A 21574-nucleotide genomic window follows, 5' to 3' on the forward strand; every position below is an offset into this window, starting at 1 on the left:
TAGGCATCAGTCCAAAATTCTATACTGTAACTGCAAGAGAAATATAGATATTTTGAGCATATGTAACCTACAGTCTTTAGAAAACCTTTAGAAATCTTATCTATAGCCTATGTTAGCTAGGAGTTGGTTAATCTTGATTGGGATAGAGAGAGTGAAAATTCCAATCCACTTGTGCAATAACCATTTAACGTCCTGTTGCAATAGTGGCAGTGCAGTTGTGTTAAAAGAAGTCTGAGAAAGTAGCTTTTGAAACATCAGATACAATTATGACAAAAAAGATGTTTTGCTGGAGGAAAAAAAATGGTTCCATTCATGTGTCATGTTTTCTTCTCCTTTCATTCAGATTGACTAAATGTATATATGTGTATATGTATACATATATAAACATATATATAAACATATATATATTTGTGAAAACTAAGACCTGATCTAACTTCCAATGACTTTAATGGAAAGCTTGAGCTGATTTTGATTTCTATCCATGAAGAGTCTGCAGTGGGAATTTTTTGTAATGTATTTGTTAGAAACAAGATTGAATTTACATTTGACTGCACTCTGAGGAATTCCACAATAGTATGTTGAAAAGGAAGAAAATTGTGAATATAGAAGGATTTTTAAAAGTAGTGATGATTATGACATTTATTTATTTTCATTGTTGGAACTGTTAGAAGTGAGGTATTTTGTGAGAATTTAGTAATGTAATGCAGTTTCTGTTGATAAGATGTTCAGAAAGGAAAAAAAATGGGGGAGGCAAGAACAATTTCAGTGTATGTTTAGGCAACACATGCTGCTTAGGGCGTGCATATAGTTAATGTTCTAACCTGACTGGTGCAAAGTAAGAACTTGATTCTTTTCTTGCAAATACTTCTAACTGGCTTGCATCTACTCTTCATTTGCTTTAAAGCACAATTGCTTCTCTTTTCTCTTTTCTTTCTCTTTCTGGTCTCAGATTTGCCCTGGTTGGATCAGAGATTTTTGCAGGGAAAAGCAAGCATCTTCAGACACTGAAGGAACAAATTGAAATTTGGACAGAAATGCCAAATGTGTGTTAGCATTTGAATTAGTTTCTTGCCATATCTGGTATGATTCATTAAAATTTGGACCCAATATAAGCCCTGGAAGAAAAACCCCTTGCATAAGCCCAGTGGAGAACTTGTTAGAGTTTGGCTGTTCAATTTTCTGACGATTCAGACTCCTTTGAGAATCTTTCAGTCCTTCGCAGCTTCTTTGAATTACCTGTACTGGGCTGTTCCTGCAGAGACTGAACAGGCCCCATTCTGAAGTTCAGAGGCCAAGGAAAACATTCCCTTCCATTTTCGTACTGCTGCCAAAGGTTGTTTAAAAAAAAACAACAGGCACTAAGATCAGGGATTCAGGCCAGAAGCAGAGTATAAAAATAATTTATAATCAGTAGAGCACACTCTACTGCAGAACTTGGAACCTGACATAAAGTTCCTTAGTCTTTGGCAAGAAAACAAATAACTGGAACCAGTGACAAGCTGTAGTAATAGTCCACATAAAGGGTAACAGTTTTCTGTTGCTACAGGTTTTTGCCTTGGCTTAGACAAAGAGAGGAAAATGACGTGGGTATCAGCAACACAAGTGGCTGTATTTTAAATACAGTTAATAAAGTGCTCTATGCATTCTTCTAACAGAATGGTAATTTGCAACATCTGCTTTTCAAAGGCTAGAAAATAGTAGATTGCCTTTCCCCCCTCCCAGTCTGTATCAATCTGATCACGACATAGTCCTTTAATTACACAAACACCCACTACTTTTCCACAGGCCTTCATGGGAATGTAAAGAGCCAGACTGTAAAGAGCTTGGTATGTGCATTCAGCCAGCCTTCCCATCTGCGCATCGTTACTTATTGCCTCCTACTGGAAACTGATCACTTCACAGCCAAAAGCTTTAAAACAGCAACCATTACTAGAGCTGTTCACCAGTTTTATTTGAAGAAGGTAATTAAGAGGTACTGAGGAGGTGGATAGAAAAACAGGCTTGCTTACTCATAAACTCCATTTTTTTTTTCTTGTGTGGTGTTTATAAAATTAGTTTGTATTTAATCAGAAGAGGAAAAATGTACATGATTCTGTCTATGCTGTGTGAATGTTTAGCTTTCTCTGAGCAAAACTAAAATATGGGGAAAGATTAAAGAAAAATTGAATGAGATACTGTATTCATCTGTCTGACTCTTGTGCTAAGTAGACAACCTCTGTGATGATAAAAAAGGTCATTGCTGCACCATTAAACCTGTCACATCCTTTAATCTTTTTGTTTGTTTGTTTGTTATTATTATTTGTATGTTTAAATCAAACAGAAGGTATCTATGTTAAACAGTTATACTGAATTTTGATTTTCTTTTGATTCTGTTAGTTTAGATTCAGGGTAAGGTACATGTTTTGTGATACTTCCAGAATAACATCATCTTCAGACATCACTGCACATCTGTAACACTGTTTGGAAGACCAAAAAATATGTGTGAAGCATAAGTTGTTTGAAAAATAACCTGTATTTACTGAAGTCCAAACAGGTACTTGGATTACTTTGTCAAATTAAAGTACTGCTCTGCTACTTATCTCATTTTCCAGGTGCAAGCAGTAGTATTCACTAATATTTTTCAGGATAAAAATGAAGAGGACAATGGATGGTATATCTTGCAAAAGGAAAAAATATTTACAGCATAATGGCATAGCACAAATCTTTTGAAAAGTAATATCAGCTACTGTCTCTCATACTGTGCTGCTGCTTAATAGTAGATAGTTCCATATTGCTGATATAGAGAAGTGGATTTTATGTAAATGCACTAGTATAATGGGATTTCTTAATCCTGACTGGTGGAAGAAGCTTTTCAAGCATATTTGCTAAAGTCATAGTCAATGTCATTAGTCATAGTCAGTGACATTAGAAACAGCATTCCTATAAGAAAAGAAAATGAAAGATACAGTTTCAGTGCCATAAAACCTAGTCTCGCTATTTCTGGCTAATTCTGAAAACAAAATGTGGGACTTTACAGGACTTTATATACATCATAAATGATGAAATGACTGGGTTTACTCAGTATATCCCCAGTACAAAATCAATCTGAACAGAATCCTTTCTACCTTATTCTAGGCATGTGTTGAAGTAAATAAATACATAAATATCTAAAAGGTTAAAAAAAATACAAAATAGTATTTTTTCTGGGTTACTAATGTTTCAGCAAAACAATCTTCTAAGAACTTAAAAAAAAAAGTGAAGTGACATTCAAATTTTTAAAACCAAGTGTATATGAGAATTTTGATTTTTGCTTTTTTGTGTAGTTTCATACATCTTGCTTGAAGCATTTGCAAGTATTAGCACTCACAATATGTCTCCTATGAGTGTATTCTCTGATGTCTAATGTAATAGGACTTTTTTAATATATGTGTGTGTGTATATATATATATAATCCAATATAATTGGACTTACTTTTCAGGCTATCCATCAGTTGTAACACCACTATAAACCACTTATTTAGCTGTGTATTCTCAAAAAAGTTGTTTTTTTCCATCAAATTCAGTTGAATCTTGTAGGTGATTTCCATGGAGATCAGTTGCTAGGCTATTAAGGACAATGCTGCATCATTCATGTAGAACCTCAGATATCTCAGCTTTTTGACGCTGTGTGCTGTGGCTGGAGCTCACATCTCTCCCTCTCAGGGCACAGTTGCAGCAACATAGGGGAAGCATCAAAACAGCCAGGTTCTAAGCCAACATTTTCAAGAGAGTCACATTCAGCCTCCACATTTGCATTCCTATGGACACCTGGATAATGTTCCAAAGTCAGGCAAAGCTTGAATAAGATGCTGGGCTTTCAAAGTGTACATAGTGGGGAAAAAATGGCTCATACTGGTTTTGAAACAGAACAGAAGTTGGTGTGTGCAGTGAAGGTGGTATGTGCATGATTTTGCATATTCAGCTCTGTGAAGAATTAGCCAATGAATCTGTGAGTTGAACAGGAAATTGCACTGCTTTCACATGTATCTAAGACTTCTGGGCCTTCTGTTTTAAAAGTGTTAAAAGTTTAGTTAAAAATCATCCCAACATCATCCTAACCAATTGCAACCAATCTGATTAGCCATAGCAGGTATTTTCCCAGCAAAATCACATCAGGAAACTGCCAGTAGGCAGTTTCTACAAATGTCTTGAGACTGGACTTCTGGAAAACTTAAGACAGCTCTCCCTGGAGCAACAAAGAAGAGATGAAACAAAAAAGTTTCATTCTCAAGGGAGAATGAAACTTTCCTCATGTCCACATGTACATACTGTACTTTTTGTTGGTTTTATAAATGGAGGTCACTCCAAAAGTAATGCCTCCTATTTGTTTCCATGGAAAATACATCAGATGCGAAGAGCACGATAACAGTATCTGCTAGAATAAATTCTCAGCTATAAAACGCTAATTTTCAAAAGTCAAAACCATTAACAATGTATTTTTGCCAGTGAACAAGAACTTGCTTGCTGCAATACTGCAAATCTATGTGGCTATCCAGAATGACTCATCTTTCATGCTGCTGCTGCCGCCATTGCTGAAATGTATCACCCACTGCTTCACTTGTGCTCACTTCTGCTCTTTGGTCTCCATAAATGTTCATCAAGCATTAATGAATGTCAGTGGGTGCTATTTTTTCAGTGGCACATCTTTGCTTCATCCACGCTTCCATGTCAGATGCCGTTCTGAAACTGCCCCTCTGCTGCCATCTGTCACAAAGAAACAAAATGTAATAGAATATTGATGGAAAGGTTCAACCTCTACTGTCTTACCACCAACGTCTGCCCTCATCATTGTGAGTACACAAAATAGGAGGCATTATTTTTGGAACAGCCCTCATGTAAATCCTTCTCCTTTTTAAAGACCTACATTTTTACATGATGGCTCATTGGTTTTCAGCCTATTTCCTAGGCAGGTACATAATCCAGGGATGTGGAATGGCAGGACATGCAGAGATACAGGTAGAATAGAGCATGGTTTTATATGAGAAGACTTCTGCCAATTTTTCTACCGAAGCGTGCAAATTTAAAGCTATGGATCAACGCCTTGCTCCTTGCACAGGTAGTGCTGGGTTGTAATGTTGTGACAGTGACAAACTCCTGAGTGGCCCAGCCCACTTAAAAATTCTGTATGGAGGCACTCAGCAATAAAGAACGAATCTGTCATCAGCCAAGAACTACCAAGGACTTTTGATGACTGATGGCCAATATGGAATATCACTTCACATACATACTCTACATCCTAATGCTGTGCCATGCTGAATTGCCGAAACTCTCTGATACAGGCAGTGATATAACATTAACTTGGCACTCCACTGTAACTTGCATACTGTGATTCTCAGCAAGAATAATTTCTGGGAGCTCTTCAAGTGGAATTAACTTGCTCACTACTAGCTTTAGCTCTCCAACATATTGTGCACATATATTGCACAGTATTGGAAAGTTCATATCAGATAGAATTGCACTGGAAGTTTCCTAAGCAATATATAAAAAAATAATAATAATAAAAAAACAAACCACATGATAAAATTACCAGAAGCAGTGGGATAATATTTTGTTTCTTCAGTCTCATGCTTTTACTATTTTTTAGCCAGCGGTTTGCAGTTATGTCATTCACTCCATGAAGGACAATGCTCTGTGAAGTGGATGGCTTACTTCTTTTTCTTCATGGAAAAAAAAAATCTGTAGTTGCAAAGTCTCTGAATATCTGACTGATAGTTTGTTTTGTCAGTGCTCAGATTCAGTGCAGAGGGGAGCTAATGGTAGAAGTGTTTACACTGAAGAGCTACTTAAAGTTTAGTCATCGCTGCTCAGTCCTTATCAGTTCTGCCCAAATGTCAGGTGTATACCTGTAATTGTCTGCTGATCTTTTTTACCCAAATATTACTCTTCTGTTTTCTAAACTGAATCTCATTACAACATTCTGCCTGTGTTTCTAATCTTGCCATGACCCCTTGTATTATTTCTCCATTTTCGGCAGTATGCTCAGCTCCTCCTAGTTTAATAGATCTGCAGATTTCATTAATGTACCATTTACTCCCTCTTCTAACTCATTATTGAAGCTATTAAATGAGATCAGAAGTAATACTAATCTCTGTGTACTGCACTAAATGCCTCCCTTCAAAGTTATTGTTTATCATTACCCTTCATTGTTTGTCATCACCCTTCATTTCAGTCACCATGAGAGTTCATTTCCAATTTGATTTAAGCTTGAGAACAGTATTTTGACACATTGCAGACAGGAGAAGAAATCCTAATCAACAGTCCAGTAGAGGGTTTTAATTAAGGCTCAATTTAGATTATCAAAGTTGGAAGTCCTCTGCTGCAGCAACAGTGCAAGGTGGAAAGAATCCCTGTAATGTAATTGAGAACAGCCAAGCTTGTTGCTAAAATGTCCTGAAGAAAACTGTGTACTGCTACTATTCAGACACATGACAGTATAACTTGTGCTGCCCGTTCATTAGTTTTGTATTACTATTTAAAAAATTGACTTTGTCTGGTAGACTTCAAAGTGTTTTAGTTAATGTTTTTCCTCAATAGCTGGTCCATTATGCTGCCAGGGAAGGAAGCTAAATCTATGAGTAGCAGTTTCAAAGACAACTTGCAAAATACGTGAACTTCTATCTTCAACTGTTTTGGAGAAGTGCACTTCCAAAGTAACTATATTCTTCTTCTGTTTCTGCACAGTGTACTGTTTTAGGAGAAAGACTTTAATTTTCACCACCTTTTCAAAGATTAATTTCTAAATTACACGGTAAATATTATTAAACATATTTATAATACGTAGATAGGAAACAGAGATTCAGTCAGGAAGAACCCATCTTGACAATATAGTCTGATAATAATCAATCCCATGTGTTCTAAGAGGCCAGAACCAAAACCTGTTCACCTTTCACCTTGATACAACGCCTAGCATTTTGTAAAGATGGGCTGCCAACTCTTGGCATCAGACCCAATTACTCTTGATTTTTATTGACTTGCCAAAACTGTCTTTATCCAAGTGTTTTCAATGTCCAAGAACTACTCAGTTTTTCCTTGGAATACCTTAATTGAGCTTTTTAAATTACATATAGTCTCTGTCAGAGCAAATGTTTAAAAAACCAGCCAGCCAAAACACTACACTAAACTAACTCTTGTATTGAAAAAAATGATGTCTAGGTATTACTGGCTTCTCTTAATGTTTTGTGTTTGTAGGTGTTAGAAAAAAACAATGGAGCAGTGAATCACTGAATTTTAGGGTGAAGTGAGACTGTTTACTCTATGTGGGGAAAATTGCCAGAGAAATAAGGTTTCGTGAGGAGCCAGGCATGCATCCTAAGGGCCATGACATGAAGTGGATCTAATGGAGATATAACTGCAAGTCCCACATCTGCAACCGGAAATGGGTTCACAAATCCAGAAATACAACCCAAAATGAGGTCACAAATATAGGAATTGGGTTGCCAGAAAAGATGGAGATTAGCTGCTATAAACTCAGCTTCTCTGAATTTTGAAGCTCTGCATCTGTCAGTATCTGCCTACTTATCTGACATAGTCTGCTATCTCATTACTCTGAACCTACCTTAACCTCTGACGCAAATTTTGTTCACTCTTCCCCAGACCAGACTGCTTATGGAATATCTTTCACCCACTCAGTCTCTCCTAAAACCCATCTATGCCTATGTTGATTCCTGCCTGGGAATCATCAGTGACACTTTTTAGCCTTGTTTTTATGGTTAAACATTTTTATAAAACTTTTTATTGGGTTTTTATTGCTACAATCTCCTGCCTGCCCCCTCCCCCATGTTACTGAGCTCCGTATTTGTTATATCTTTCGTGAAATTGAATTGCATGATTTTCTGGGAAAATAATTAATGTCACTTAGGTTTTAAAAAGTACCTACCAATAACATTAGTGATGCAAAAAACATGTATAATTACTCTGGTTCATTAATACCTATTAATCATGGTTTAAGATGTCCCCAGTGTGTTTTACTGTTAGCTGTCCAATAGCTTGCATGTGAAAGCCTGAGGAGGCTGATTCCAACAGAGAACATTAACCCATTAATTGCATTGGTTTTCAGTTATCTCTATGAAATGTGTAAGGGGCATGTCTGCCTACCATATACGTCATTGTGTGTTTTGTGAACAAGTTGGTATGCTGTGCCTCATTTCCCTCCTTGTTCCTTTGTATTCATAATGCTTTTACCTCTCCTTTGAAAGACACTTGAGGAAACACATGCCTGCTGTGAAAGTCTGATTCATTTTGCACTGCATCTGCGCTGTCTGGTTCTAACATGCACTTTGGATTTAAATCAGCTTCTCTGTATCTCTGCAAAGGCTTTCATTTTGCTAATGAGTTGACTTTTAAGTTGTGAATATTTCTCGGAAGGGTGTGCGTTATCATCTGACGGTCCAATTAGTGCAAATATTGACCTTGGTAAAAGCAGTGTGGCTTTAATAACATAATAAATGGGAAGAAAACTTCTCTAACTCAAAATAATAATAATGAAGATAAATAATAATAAAAAAATTACAGTAGTGCCATCTAGTGCGCCAGGTGTTGCAGTTTGCTGGAAAGGGGCAGTCAACTCCTTTCAGTCCATCCCACTTGTTACTGCTTAGCCAGCTCTCCTGTGGCTACTTCCTGCTCAGCCTGTGACAGGGCAGCAGGTACAGCGCTGACAGGAGGCAGAGGAGAGGACCCAGGGGCTGCCCTGCAGATGTTTGTCCTGGCACACATGCCATAAAGTTGTCGCTGCTTCTCTATGAAAAAAATGAGTATCCATGAGACTTCAAGGAAAGAGAAAGATAGCTCTTCTGCCTGTACTCCCACATAAACCTTTCTCTTCTACTCAGTGATTTCCATTGCTAAACACTTGGTGGCTAAAACAGCCTTTCTTATCCATTGCAGCATGGATAGACCAATTTTTTTGGTGTGGACAGAGAAAAAAGATATACATTTGATGTGAGAAGGGCAGAGAAGCTGCTGCTTTTTGAAGCTAGGAAGGGATGGAAATGAGCCTTTGCCTGTTTTCTGAAGGATATACATTGTGTTAAGGGTCCACAAACCCCTCTGGCAGTGGGGGAAAAGAGGGAGGAGAAGAGGCACCTGCTCTGTATGTTAGTGAAGCCCTTTCACTGTGACCACTGTAGGCTTTTCCACTGCAGCCTTCTTCACTTCCACTGTTAGTGACTGAACTTCTCTGCTCTAATCCTGAGATATGCAAAGTGCATATCTTGCCCTTCAGCCTGTGAAGCTGCACAGGGTTTATTTTTGTCTTCAGTATAGAATCTGCTTGTAACAAGTGCAAGAGTGATCGAGCCAGAAACTGTTGTCTGCAAATGAGGCCCGCATCTCCATAGCATCACATAATGCTGTGTATTCGCCTCTCCTCTGCAGCTGCTGCTGGAGGATATTGCTTTTCCAGCTGGATTTGCTTGGGATGCAGCTACAGCAGCATTTCAAATTGAAGGTGTCAATTTTTAAATGCCAAATAGTTAGGGAAGGAGAGATCTCTCCTTCATTGCATAGATGCTATATCTAATGCAAATACATGTAGCACTTCCATTTAAACGCTTCTGGCCCGAGCAGTAAGAAGAGGGTAAAAGATTTTACAAATCTCAGAACTGTATGGTTAGGAATTGGAAATGGGGAGGAGCTTCCACTATCTACTGAGAGTGAAGGGAAAAAAAGAAAAGGGAAGAAAAAAAAAAAAAAGAGGAAAAAAAAAGAAATAAGTAATATTCCCATTAGCTTTTCTTTCCTTTTCTAGAATTAATTTAGGAAGGTTACTATTGGCTATTCCAAAACAGGGCATGAGAACTACCTAGTAGATGTCAGTACTCATGGGGGTCCTCAGTGAGGAGTCTTCAAGGAATGTGAAAAACAGAGAGCTGGGAGGTTAACAGCAGGACTTACTGAGACTCCTGACACGTGTCATGTTCCAAACTGAATGGTGGCACCGATAAAGCAGTTTGCCCAGCATGGTAAAAATCTATGTGGCAGAGTAGGGAATGCAAACCCACAAGGTACAGGGACACTGACAGCTCTAAGCCCCCAACCATTCCCTCTTCATAAATGTGTGTTTAGAGACCACTAAAACACATATAGATCTGATTTTCTCACATTATACCCTGCAGCATACTGGCACTGTGCTCCCATTGATTTCAGTGACTAAATGGGAGCTGTAGATCTAAAATTGTCTTTGAGGATGTAGCCTTTAGCTCTTGCTTATTGCTGAAAGTGAGAATACTTACTCAGGCCTGGAACCTTTTAACAACCTCTGCTCATTTCACCTAATGTCTTGAACAGCCTGCTCTTCCCTGGGAATCAATATTCTGGGCCAGGTCCTAACTCGAGTCCAGCAACGCGCACAGCTTTGCTAACTAATTCTTAAAATGTGAATTGTGTGCGCATACGGAAGGACATTATAATTTCCTGCCTTTTGAGTGGCTGGAAGTGCAACTATAATGTTCTCTTAATGTATTTTTAATGAGCTTTCCTAAGGCTTCTGAGTGGGAGAGATGTTAAAAAAAAAAATCTATAATGTGGTCTAGACACTACTCAAATGACCCCTTTCCCACTGAAGTAAGAAACTCAACAGGGAATTTCTCCTCCTGAAAGCTGTGGAAGCTGTGCAGCTTTTGACTTAAAGGCAGCATGATTGAAGCAATAGTTCTTGTAGAGTCCAAACTCGGTTGCTGCATGTATCACAAGATCCACAGTGGATGAGGCAAAGGCTGATAGGCTACTTTCTTTTCACTGTCAGCTATGTATTTATGCACAGCACAACCTTATTCACTCTGTATATTTCAAAGTGTTAAAAAATCATACCAATTGTACTCTGCATGCTCAAAGTGCAGATTTCAGAGGTTCATGACTCAGTCAAATCAAAATCAATTTGCAGCAGAACACTCAAAGGCACTTCTTCTTACTGAGGGCCATTTCTATGCTAAATTTCAACTCCCTGCTTTAGTTTTGGGTTTTTTTTTGTTGGTTTTTTTTTTTTTGTTGTTGTTGTTTCTTTTTTTTGTTTTTTTTTTTTTGAAGAGAGGGAAAAGTTTCAAAAAATTCTTGTAATGATAAAAGTGTTTTTCTTCACTTCTTTCTTATGCCAAATAGTTGAGCTACATTAATTCAAACAAAATTTTACCTTTTGGGCAGAGAAAAAGCCAAGAAAATTTCACACCAGAGGATGAAAACATAGTTAATTTAGAGGAAAAGCAAACTTGCAAAGTATATGAAAACTCAAATAATCTGATAAGTAATAGCCCTGTTTCACTAGCTCCACTTAAAAGGAAAATAATTTTCTCTTATTCCATTGTGATAATTGCAGAGAATGGGGAACATGCATCACATTTCATCATGGCCATCATCATATTCATCATTTATTGACATATTATACTGACACATAAGGATTTGGTAGCTAAGCCTCCCCTATGTATTTGAAATGTAAAATCAGTTTCCCCATCAGTGTTTTTCCTGGCCCGGAAGTTCACTAAAACTCAGGGTATGTCTACAGTAAGAGGTGCAGCACAGCGCTAAGGTTTCTGAGCAAGCTTAGAGGAGCAGGCTCAGTTCATTGAAGCTAGCTGAAGCAGAGCAGAGCTCTGTGCAGGCTAATTGTGTCTCAGCAGGGTATCTTAGTGTGTGTTGAGTTCTCTGTTGCCTGGGCTAGATTGCTTCCTGCACTTTATTTAGCTAGCTTGGGTACTCAGCACTGTACAGAGAGGCTCACTGAAAAAGTGGGTTGGTTTACATAGCCCCAGTCAGGGCTTTATAGCCACTAGTGACCACCAGAGAAGTACTGGCAGTCTGCTAGAAATCAAGTGCTTTCCCCCTCCCACCCATCTCCTTTGCTGGAGGAAGGCAGGCAAAAAAGCAATGGCACAGCATTTGCACTAGCTGCTTATTCTTAAATAAAAGTGTCTTAGGTGCCCAGTCTGGGAGCTTTTGGCTTCCCTTCACCCCACCGTGGTGAAAAGGAGCTATAGCTTATAGCACTGATGTGGAAGCTTGCTCTTAAGGGCTTCCAAGTTCTAAGTATCACAAAAGAACTACTATTAATTGTTATTACATGCACTCCTCTGAAATTTATTTTTGCAGGCATATTTAAAATCGAAAGCAGGACAGGAAAACTTACAGTATGGCATTTTTCTGAGGAGCGTGCACACTGAGCACAAGATCTATGATAAAGTCTGAGATAACGAGAAACTCAAGCTGCCTGGATCTAAAATTTGACCTACTTTGAAGGTTGTCCCACATAAGAGTTTAATTGACTGACCAACCAAATGTGGATGTATCAGTGTTCACGTGCTGCAATAAAATTCTGTAAAGAACATGAAATGTGACAATGATCTTTGAAAAGCTAGGTTACAGAAGGGATATTACAAATTTTAGTAATGCTTTAAATTAAGTGTCTTCAATATGCTTAACCTTGCATTAAACTTAGATTTAATAAGACAGATGTGTATTAAGTACTGAATATACTTAAGGGAGCAATCTTGCGTTGGCAGGGGATGGACTCAATGACCTCCTAATAGTTCTCCTCCATCTCTAATTTCTATGATACTAATTGATTATTAAAACACTTTTATTGAGGATTGATATGTAGCTATTATATAGTTATTAATCTTACAACCCAACTGATATTTAATTTATACGTGATTTTAACACACAATGTCATTTTAGTTTTTAGAGAGTAAAACTGTAACAGAGCATTTACTGGAGCTCTGAAAAATCTTGCTGGTGAATGTGCTTGGACATCATGGGGTCATTTGGATTTCATGATAAAATCACACTTTGCAGGAGTTTAAGTTTACAGAGCTCTCCACATTAAAAATGGAATGTTTACCTCTGCTACAGCATTGCTCTGGAAAGACAAAGAAACTCATCAGGAAGGAAGGTACATCTGTTTGGCTTCAATAGTATGTAATGTTAAGAATGTGTGATCTCAGACAACAGTGAGATTTTGAATATTTTAAAGATAATCTCACTGCCTCTGTTTTGGAATTGCAAAGAAATTTCTCCAGTCTATGAGAGTGAAGAAAATGGTGCGGGGATTTTGAACATTTAAAATTCATTTCTGTGAACATTTGGCTAGGCAAAAAGCAGAAGTTTTGCAGAGCTGTGTTATTAATTCAGCCTGTATATGCCTAGGGCCATAGCTCATAATGGCATTCCTTTCTTTTTAACAGACTGTCAGGATTTTCAAAGGACATCTAGAAAGCCATAAGTGCCTATTTGTTGGATGTATTTCTTGTACCCTAAAGGCTTTCTTTGATATGGACTGATCTTTTACATTTATGGATGGAAGCTGTGTTAGAAAATGCCCTTTGTGAAAACCTGTAATATCTCCAGAGTTGCAAACATCAGATTTTTGGCTAAGGAAATACGAAGTGTGTCAGAACTCCGAGTGCTTTTAGAAACAGGATTTTCAAATAATTAGCAGCTAGCAAAAATATGAATAAATGCAAAACCTAGTGCAAATATATACTAATGCTTGAAAGTTCCTAGCTACTTTAAATTATATGAGGAGGGGGAAGGGAATACCACTAGCTTTTCTCTTAGGATTCTGAGGTTCTTGTGCCTACTTTGTGATAAATATTTACATTCAACATATGCTTTCTCATGTCAAAAGTGTAACAACCAAGTTTTGTTTTTCAAACAGAAGGCTGGAATACAGATGGAAGGGGCCTTAATGTCTGGGGCACATTCACCCATCAGGGAGGAGATCGAGTTTTCAAGAACCAGACTGGTGATGTAGCTTGTGGCAGCTACACTCTGTGGGAGGAAGATTTGAAATGTATCAAACAGCTTGGATTGACTCATTATCGCTTTTCTCTTTCCTGGTCACGTCTGTTACCTGATGGGACGACAGGTTTCATCAACCAGAAAGGCAATTGTTTCTTAAAAATAGAAGGTTGCAGCTTTAATTCAAGGTTATTGCTGCAGTCTGGCATAATTAATCCAGTAAGCTATTCTGCAGTGTAGCTTTGAAATTGCAACTTTTTTCAGAGTAATTATGGGATGATTTTTTATAGGTTTGCAACAACTTACTAATTAATATTCTAGATCCCTTTGGATAGCACAATCTTTTGGGATAGGATTAATATTATGTTTCCTATGTATTTTTGCTTACATCAGTTTAATTGTTACTCTAAATCATTTTGCTACATCAGAATGTTTTTAGTTACAAGAATCCTAGCCATGAGGATATTTTTGGATGGCTTACAATGGAGAAGTCTCTTACTTGGCAAATAGATTTAGATAGGTTATCAGAATACTCTGATGTAATGAACTTCTTGTTGACAGTTTTATAATAAGAGGGACATAATTTTTCCAGATATTTTCTTTAGAACATTACAGGGGATTCTTTAGGCTCAGCTAATAGCTATGTCTATGACAAAACAAGCCAGCCCACACTCTGAAGAGAATTTTCACAATCTCAACAGATGATGCAGAAGTCTAAGCATAAAGTGATATAACATATAAACAAGCCAGCTGGGTTACTAGATGTCAGGTATAGAATCTGTTGCACATCTGATTTAATTTTAATTCCTTTGGCATAGACTGGGGAAAAGATGAAGATGACTTATTGGAAAAGAAAGGAAATGGTACTTTTCCCTGCAAAAAATAAGGAATGGAAAAAAGAAGAAATAAGGAGAATTATGAGTTATAAAAGCAACTGAAGCTGAACTAGGAAGGATGGGAAAAAGCAGTTGGCTGAAGTCTCCTTTATTCTGGGAGGATGATGTTCCAGGAAAAACAAAAGCAAAGTATGTTTGGATGAACCTTTGAATCTTAGCTCTGTCTCCTACTCTTCTGAATCTCAATTCTATCAAGAAAATATGTAGCTTTGCATTTCAGGGGCAATGTTTACCTTGATAATTCCTTTCTTTCATTGTTTTGAAGCTTGCAAAGATGGAAGGCTACAAAGGGAGAATTTTTTTTAGAAAATGTCAGTCAGGTTATCCTGATCTGCGCTAGGAAGTAGAAGCAATATTCTTCTGCAGATTTTGGTCATGGAGAGCTTGTCTATTCAAGAGGCAGCAGTCTGTCCTCTGCATCCTGCAGATTACATTTCTCACTAGAGAGTGAAGGAGCTTTTGTTTCAGGAATTCAAATGAGGGGGCTGGGGGATCTGCTGTAAACAGACCAACCAGCCATTTTCCCTGCAGAGCATGACTGCAAAAACTGTGCCAGCATCCCGTAGAGGCTTGAATGGAAGCCTTCCCTTTGCTACCAAAGTTTACAATATGTGGCCCACTTTTACTAGCACAGCTTGTACTTCCCTTGGAATGTTTTTTGTGGCACAACGAATTTAAATTTGGCTGAGTCCTTGTAGTTTCTTCCCTGTCCTGATATTCCTTCAGCTAGTGCTGCAGGCACTGTGCAACATCACTGAGCAACCCACTGAACAGGCTTTTGTTTCTCGGATGTCAGACTGGGAGAAAGCAAGTAGACACTTGGTAAGGGAAGCTAAAATTTTGACAAAACTCAGCTGTAATTTCAGAAAATGTTCACTTGATCTGTAGTATAAGCAGTTGCCTGATTAATATTATGAACTTTACATTTAGCGAAAGGGCACTGGAGAAACTCCAAGTAGGCTAGCTTTCATTAGGCAGGAGTTCACTTCTCTTGTGCAGTGATCTGTTGAAGCAATTGTAGCTGCCTAGCATGGAAAGGCCATCATCTTCTATATAAACATTTTTATAAAGAGCATGTGAAGAATTAGAAAGCTTAGAGCAATGTCCTTTCAAATAAAATTGTTCACACCAAGAGATTCCCTACCAATTTCACACCTAAAACAGAGGACATTTGAAAACCTTTAAAACCATTCTGTTTCCAACTCAATGGGTGTGGGGGCTCTTAAAGCAGCACTGCTGTAGGGTGTGTCTGATTTTAGGTTAAAACTTGCACAGTTTGTTTGAGAAGTATTTTAGCAGCGTTACTTGTGCCCTAAAAGCTGTTCTGAGCAGAATGTTGTCTGCTATACACTCGGTGCAGATGTGGAGGAGGACAGAAGTAGTCATAGTTAGAAGGCTGTTAAGTCTTGGAGAGTTGCATGTTTTGCCTCATTTCAGCATTAAGACAGGGAATCAAGATGGGGAGAGAAAAACAATAGCAAGGAGAGAAGAATAATCCTTCATTTTCCAGTGATAAAGTGCTCCTTAATAACTGTAATCCCATAATTTTGTTGTGTCTCCAAAAATCCCTTATCTGTACACTTTCCTGGAAGAAAGATTTCTTCTGTATTTCTGCTTTTAGATAACCCACAAATATAGCCATAAAAACTAAATCAGGCTACTCTGAAAATTAGAATAGAAAACCCTATTACCTATTATCAGAATAGAAAACCCCCATAGAAGCATGATTCCCAATGTGGTAGAATGGGATCGTGTACCAGTGAAGAGGCTTTTTTTGTTGTTGTTTTTGTTCTGTTTGTGTTTGTTTTTTTTTTTTCCTCAAATCAATTTATGTAGTAAACCTTGCAGTTCTTTCAGCAACAGTTAACACACAACCAGATCAAATGATTCCCTGTTAAAATATAACAGAAACAAACTGGTTTTACACTAAATGGGTTGCAAATGGCAAGAATTATCAAAAATTACAGTTCCAGTAAATTCCTTCTCTTTTTATGAGGGTGCCTTCTGAGACTCATATGTATATCTCCTAAGAAGTTCAGTTCTTCTGGTGACATATTCGGATGGAAAAGCAAACTACCTGTGAGATTTATTGTGAATTACATGGTAAACACACTTATTGAGTCTTTCTGTGTTAAAGGATGTGTATGCACATGTTTGTTTACAAGAAGTCACTGTCTAGATATTGGGTTCTTAATTGATTGCTGCAGTATATGCTGTGTTTAAAAAAAAGCCATTTGACACAAGTCCTTAAGTTTTAACTTGAGGATAGGATAATCTGAAATTTATTATTGTCTTTTTAAGAAGAAGTTAATGCAGGATTCTCTGCTGATATTTTTAAATATCAATACACACCAAGATGAACCTACAAACCCCTGGAAATACATAGTACGATGTAATACAGACATATCTATTAATGAAACGGTTTCTTGTTTGGATTTAAAACATCTTTTGTTCACACATTGGTAATAATAATACAAACCATCCACAATCTCATAGGCCTATATTTTGTTGATCTGTGCAATTAATTTATTCTCTCTTAATTTCTCCTCCTACTTTCTACTGCATTCTCAACTTTAGAAATCATTTTTTAGTTTGGAGTTTTGTTTATGTTTGCAGCATATCCTCAAGATAGACATTTCCTAAGCAGCTATGTCTTTTTAGGATATGTGGGAGTCTAGAACCCACTAAGGTTCTTCAACACTTTGGTATATTTAGACCAAGTCTCTGAAGCAAAAGCTGTCTGATTTCTCCATTCCCCAGCATGATGGAGAACTACTCCTGGCTGGAGCCTTGTAGCTTAACAAATAATAATTCAAGGCCACTGTTGGCCTTTTCCAATTATTTCACTAAACCAGATAGTTCTAGTAAAAGAGCATGCTAATTGATACTCTTTGAACCAGAGCTTATGATATGTTTTGCAATATCTAATATTTTCAGAAGGCTTAAAAAGCAATGTAGCTGTGTTTGGATTTAGGTAAAATTAAAAATGCTTATGTGAGAGCTTAAGGTATTTTGATATTTAAACTTGCAGTGAACTCGGAGCAGCATAAAAATAGTCCTTTAGGAAACATATTCATGTCAACCACTACTAAATCTGAACAGAAGGTGAATTCCCTTTAAGCCTCTAGAAATGCATCCCCAGTGCTGGCCACTTTTAACAGTGCATCCAAGAGACTATAGCTGAACTCTGTCTTATCAAGGGGGACAAGTGAGGTTGGAAGTCATGAGATTTTAGGGAGGTGAGCTAAATCCTTCTTGGCACCAGAAGGATTGAGCAGTCTGTGTAATGGTGGTGTAAAAGGAAGAGAGTTGGTTGCTTGGCTAAACTATTGCCAAGACATTTGAGCTAGTAGTTAAACTCTAAAATATACCAGCACCCCAAACTCTAAAATATACCAGAGCCCCATGAAAAGTTGTAAATCTCACCTAGGTTTGGTAAGTTGCCCTATCTAATGAGGAAATGATTGAATTCTCATTGTTGCAAAGTATTAAACACATTGGTAGTGTCTTCTTTGTCTTGATATTGGCATGGAGAGTGACAGAGAAAAGAACAGCCTGGAGGAAGCAGCTTACCAGCAAACAAAGTTCAAATCATGAAAGATCGTCTTACTTACCTTGCTGAGTAAGGAACTAAACTTTGTAAAATACACACTTCTCAAGGAGAGAAATTCTTTCATTAGAACAAATCTACCTGTCCAACTCTTGTGCCAGGATTTTTCCAATGCATTTTGATCTTGTACATGCAGCTAGGCTGCCATTTGGGAATTAAAATGAAAGGATTATATTTTCATGTGACCAGCACCAATCAGAATTATTTTTCTCCTGGGGAGTTGCTGTCCACTGATCTATTTTGAAAATTTGCATCCTCGTTCCATCTTATGTGCCTGAATGAAATGTGTTGTGTGCTGAGCATTTTTGCCAACTCTGGGCTCTTGTCACAGTAGTCAGCATACAGTTGAGAGAGAATTTTTGCATCTCATAACAGAGAAAAATGTGCAGTGTGGTTTCTTTATGCGTTAAAATGTAATAAACTTAATAAATTAACCCCTTTATTCTTTGCAGTATTTCCAGGAGTCAATTATTACAGCAAATAATTAGTAACCTGGAAAATTACATCCTGTTCACAGTATTGCTTTGACTTACTCCAGTTTTTTTTAGAAGATGAAGGTGGTTGGAGATCTAAAATGATCATTCAGAGCTTTGATAATTTGTGCAAAATATTGCTGCAAAGCATTTGAAGACTGAGTGAAGCTTTGGATCATTATTAATGAGCCTTATCTTGTTGCTATACATGGTTGTAGAAAAGGTATAGCCCCTGCTACAACAGAATCTTGCACCAGAACTTACAAGGCAGTTCATAATTTGATAAAAGCTCATGCTAAAGCCTGGCACAATTATGTCAAGATAATTAGAGAAAACAATATGGACCTGTGCCTATAGCTCTGAACTCAGATTGGCAGCATTTCTATAAATTCAGTAGCAAACCATGAGGAAGGGTACATGTCCTTTACCTTAAAAAGCTTTGTCAGGACAGTATTTATTTGTGGTATCAAGCCATTGTAAAGTCCTGCTACATGTTTAGTTCAATGTTACTAATCGTAAAGGCTTCTAGAACTTAGTAAAGAGTTAAAAATGATGGCCTTATGTACTGCTGACTTCTTTGCTCTGAATCGTTTCACTTAAGATCAAGAAAACACAGACAAGAGGCTAAGTGTCTCAATGGCATGTGTGGCTGAGCAAATAATGGATCCCTCTTGGTCTGTTGCAATTGGGAGTCTATGGCTCGCTGAAGTACCATGGGGTTTATACTGACTTCTATATTATATCAAAGTGTGACATAAGGCTCACAGGACAATTTAACCACTACTAGCTGGCCAGTAAGGGGATCTGAGAATCCACCGAATAATACTGGTGATTTGTTTTCTTTTGAGGAGCCCATCTGGATGGCGTTAGACATTGTATAAGATATAAATAAACAAGTCACCTTGGGATTCTTAATTTAATGCATGTGTGCCAGCTATAAAAAGTAAAGCCTTATTGTTTTCTTATTGCCTTTATAGTTGATAGCTATTTTACAGTTTGAAAAGAAATACCAGTGTTTTATCATCTTTTCAGCTCCAAAAATTATCTTTTTCATGCCAGCAGTAAGGCATTCTTGGCATGGATCGACCCCTGGCAATGGGACTTCTGGTGACTGCCAGTACCAAGGGGTTAAGGAGCAGTCACAATAAGCAGATGCTAATGCAGGAAAGATATTTTAGACTTCTCATTAAAATAAGTCATTTCACTGTCTTCATGGATATTTGCACAGTTTTGCTTTTCCATTGTTAGTCATAAAAGGTCAGCTCATGGAAAATTAAGTTAATAGGGTCACTGCAATTTGATGAAAACTAGTTTTAGTTTTAGCTTAGAAAAGATAGAGGGTAATGCATCTGATTTTATGGGCTTTCTTACATCTGTTCTGAATAAAACTTCTGCTCTCTTGTTCTAGGGATATATATAATAACCCTCTAATTTACATCACCGAGAATGGGTTTTCCCAAAGTGACCCTGCTCTACTTGATGACAGCCAACAATGGGAGTATTTCAGGCCGAATTTACAGGAAATTTTATAAGGTACCGTTTGATATGCTGAAAGATCAATTGTTCTAACTTTATGTAATTTTCCTTTGTGCTTATTTGCATTCAGCAATGACCAGTGATTCTTGAAGCTAAAACTCACATAAATCAGAGTAAAGTGATGTCATTAGAAAAAAAAATGTTTAGCAGAAAGTAAAGCAAGTAGTTTTAATCTTGTTTCCACATCTTTGGATGGAAATAGATAAAGAGGTTCTCCATATGCTATTTCATGTACTCAGTGTTGTAGGACCATCCATTAATTGAACAAAGCAGCCAGCACTGATCTTCAGAAATGCTCAACACACGCTTCTCATTGTGAAAGATGTGAAGTGCACCATTGTATCTGACCATTATATATATATAAAGGGTATATATATATACCCTTTCAGAATATGACCTGCTGTCCAGAATGAGGTCCCTGTAATAATTCATTCCTGCACTGGTCTATTAAGCCTTTATAGCTCAGCTTTTGCCATTATGTCATGATAGGTAACAGTATTAAATGCTGGTATGTTTTTGTTGTCTTTTTTTTTTTATTATTTTTTAGAAGCTTCTTTACTATTGACTTTGATACAAACATAGTTGGTCCAATATTCAGATCTTCTAGAAATTCCATTTCTACCTTCCATCTGCTGATAGCATTCTCTGATGTAATTTACAGGCAGGAGGTCATCTCTCTATGTATCAAGTAGAATGTATTTTTAAATACTGGTTCATCCAGTTTTCCTGTCATATTTGTCCAAAGTGATCACAATCATGAATGTTGTGTATTTGTTTAATATTTTTGGTAGTCATTCTTCCGTTTTCATTTTGCTTCTATTTTATTTCTGCTATGCTTTTATTTTTTATTTCATTGCCTTAATTTAAACAGCCATTTAAAAACTACCTGTCTGTCTTAATCCTTTCTATTCCAAGTCACAACCTAGACTTATCAGCCATGCCAATTAACTGTTTCTTCAGCTTCAGTGGAAGGTGCAAAAACCATTTTCTGAAGCCAATTGGTAGGGTCTGCTTCTATCTAAAGGTGGTATACCACATTCTAGCTGCCTTGGACTGCTCTTCCCATGCTCTGCCAGATATGACCCTAAGCCATATTTGGAGATATATAATGGAGTAAAAATTAATTTCCATGGATTATCAAGGGAATGTGTTTGAGTCATGCTATTGACCCTGTTTTGTTAACTTACTTTGCAGACAGAATGTCTGGATTTGATTTACTCTGAAGAAGATATCAAGAATTTAAGAAGCATTTAAATGGGTTTAATTTCAGGTCTAGTTGTTCTACAATGTACATTGTCTTATCCTGAAGTAAAC

General features: G+C 37.4%; 1 protein-coding gene across 1 annotated transcript; it reads left to right on the plus strand.

Annotated features, from left to right (window-relative positions):
* The first annotated feature begins 3859 nt into the window (after positions 1 to 3859).
* Positions 3860 to 20256, plus strand: LOC122156732 (cytosolic beta-glucosidase-like). The gene is given in 8 exon segments (XM_042811791.1): positions 3860 to 3913; positions 9393 to 9465; positions 13663 to 13890; positions 17673 to 17746; positions 18769 to 18852; positions 18854 to 18866; positions 19326 to 19473; positions 20133 to 20256. Coding segments are annotated over 8 exon segments (798 nt in total).
* Positions 20257 to 21574: the final 1318 nt, after the last annotated feature.

The sequence above is a fragment of the Centrocercus urophasianus genome, unplaced genomic scaffold, assembly GCF_019232065.1.
Source record: "Centrocercus urophasianus isolate 14NV4802_14NV808 unplaced genomic scaffold, USGS_Curo_1.0 seq_13, whole genome shotgun sequence".
Classification (NCBI taxonomy): Eukaryota; Metazoa; Chordata; class Aves; order Galliformes; family Phasianidae; genus Centrocercus; species Centrocercus urophasianus.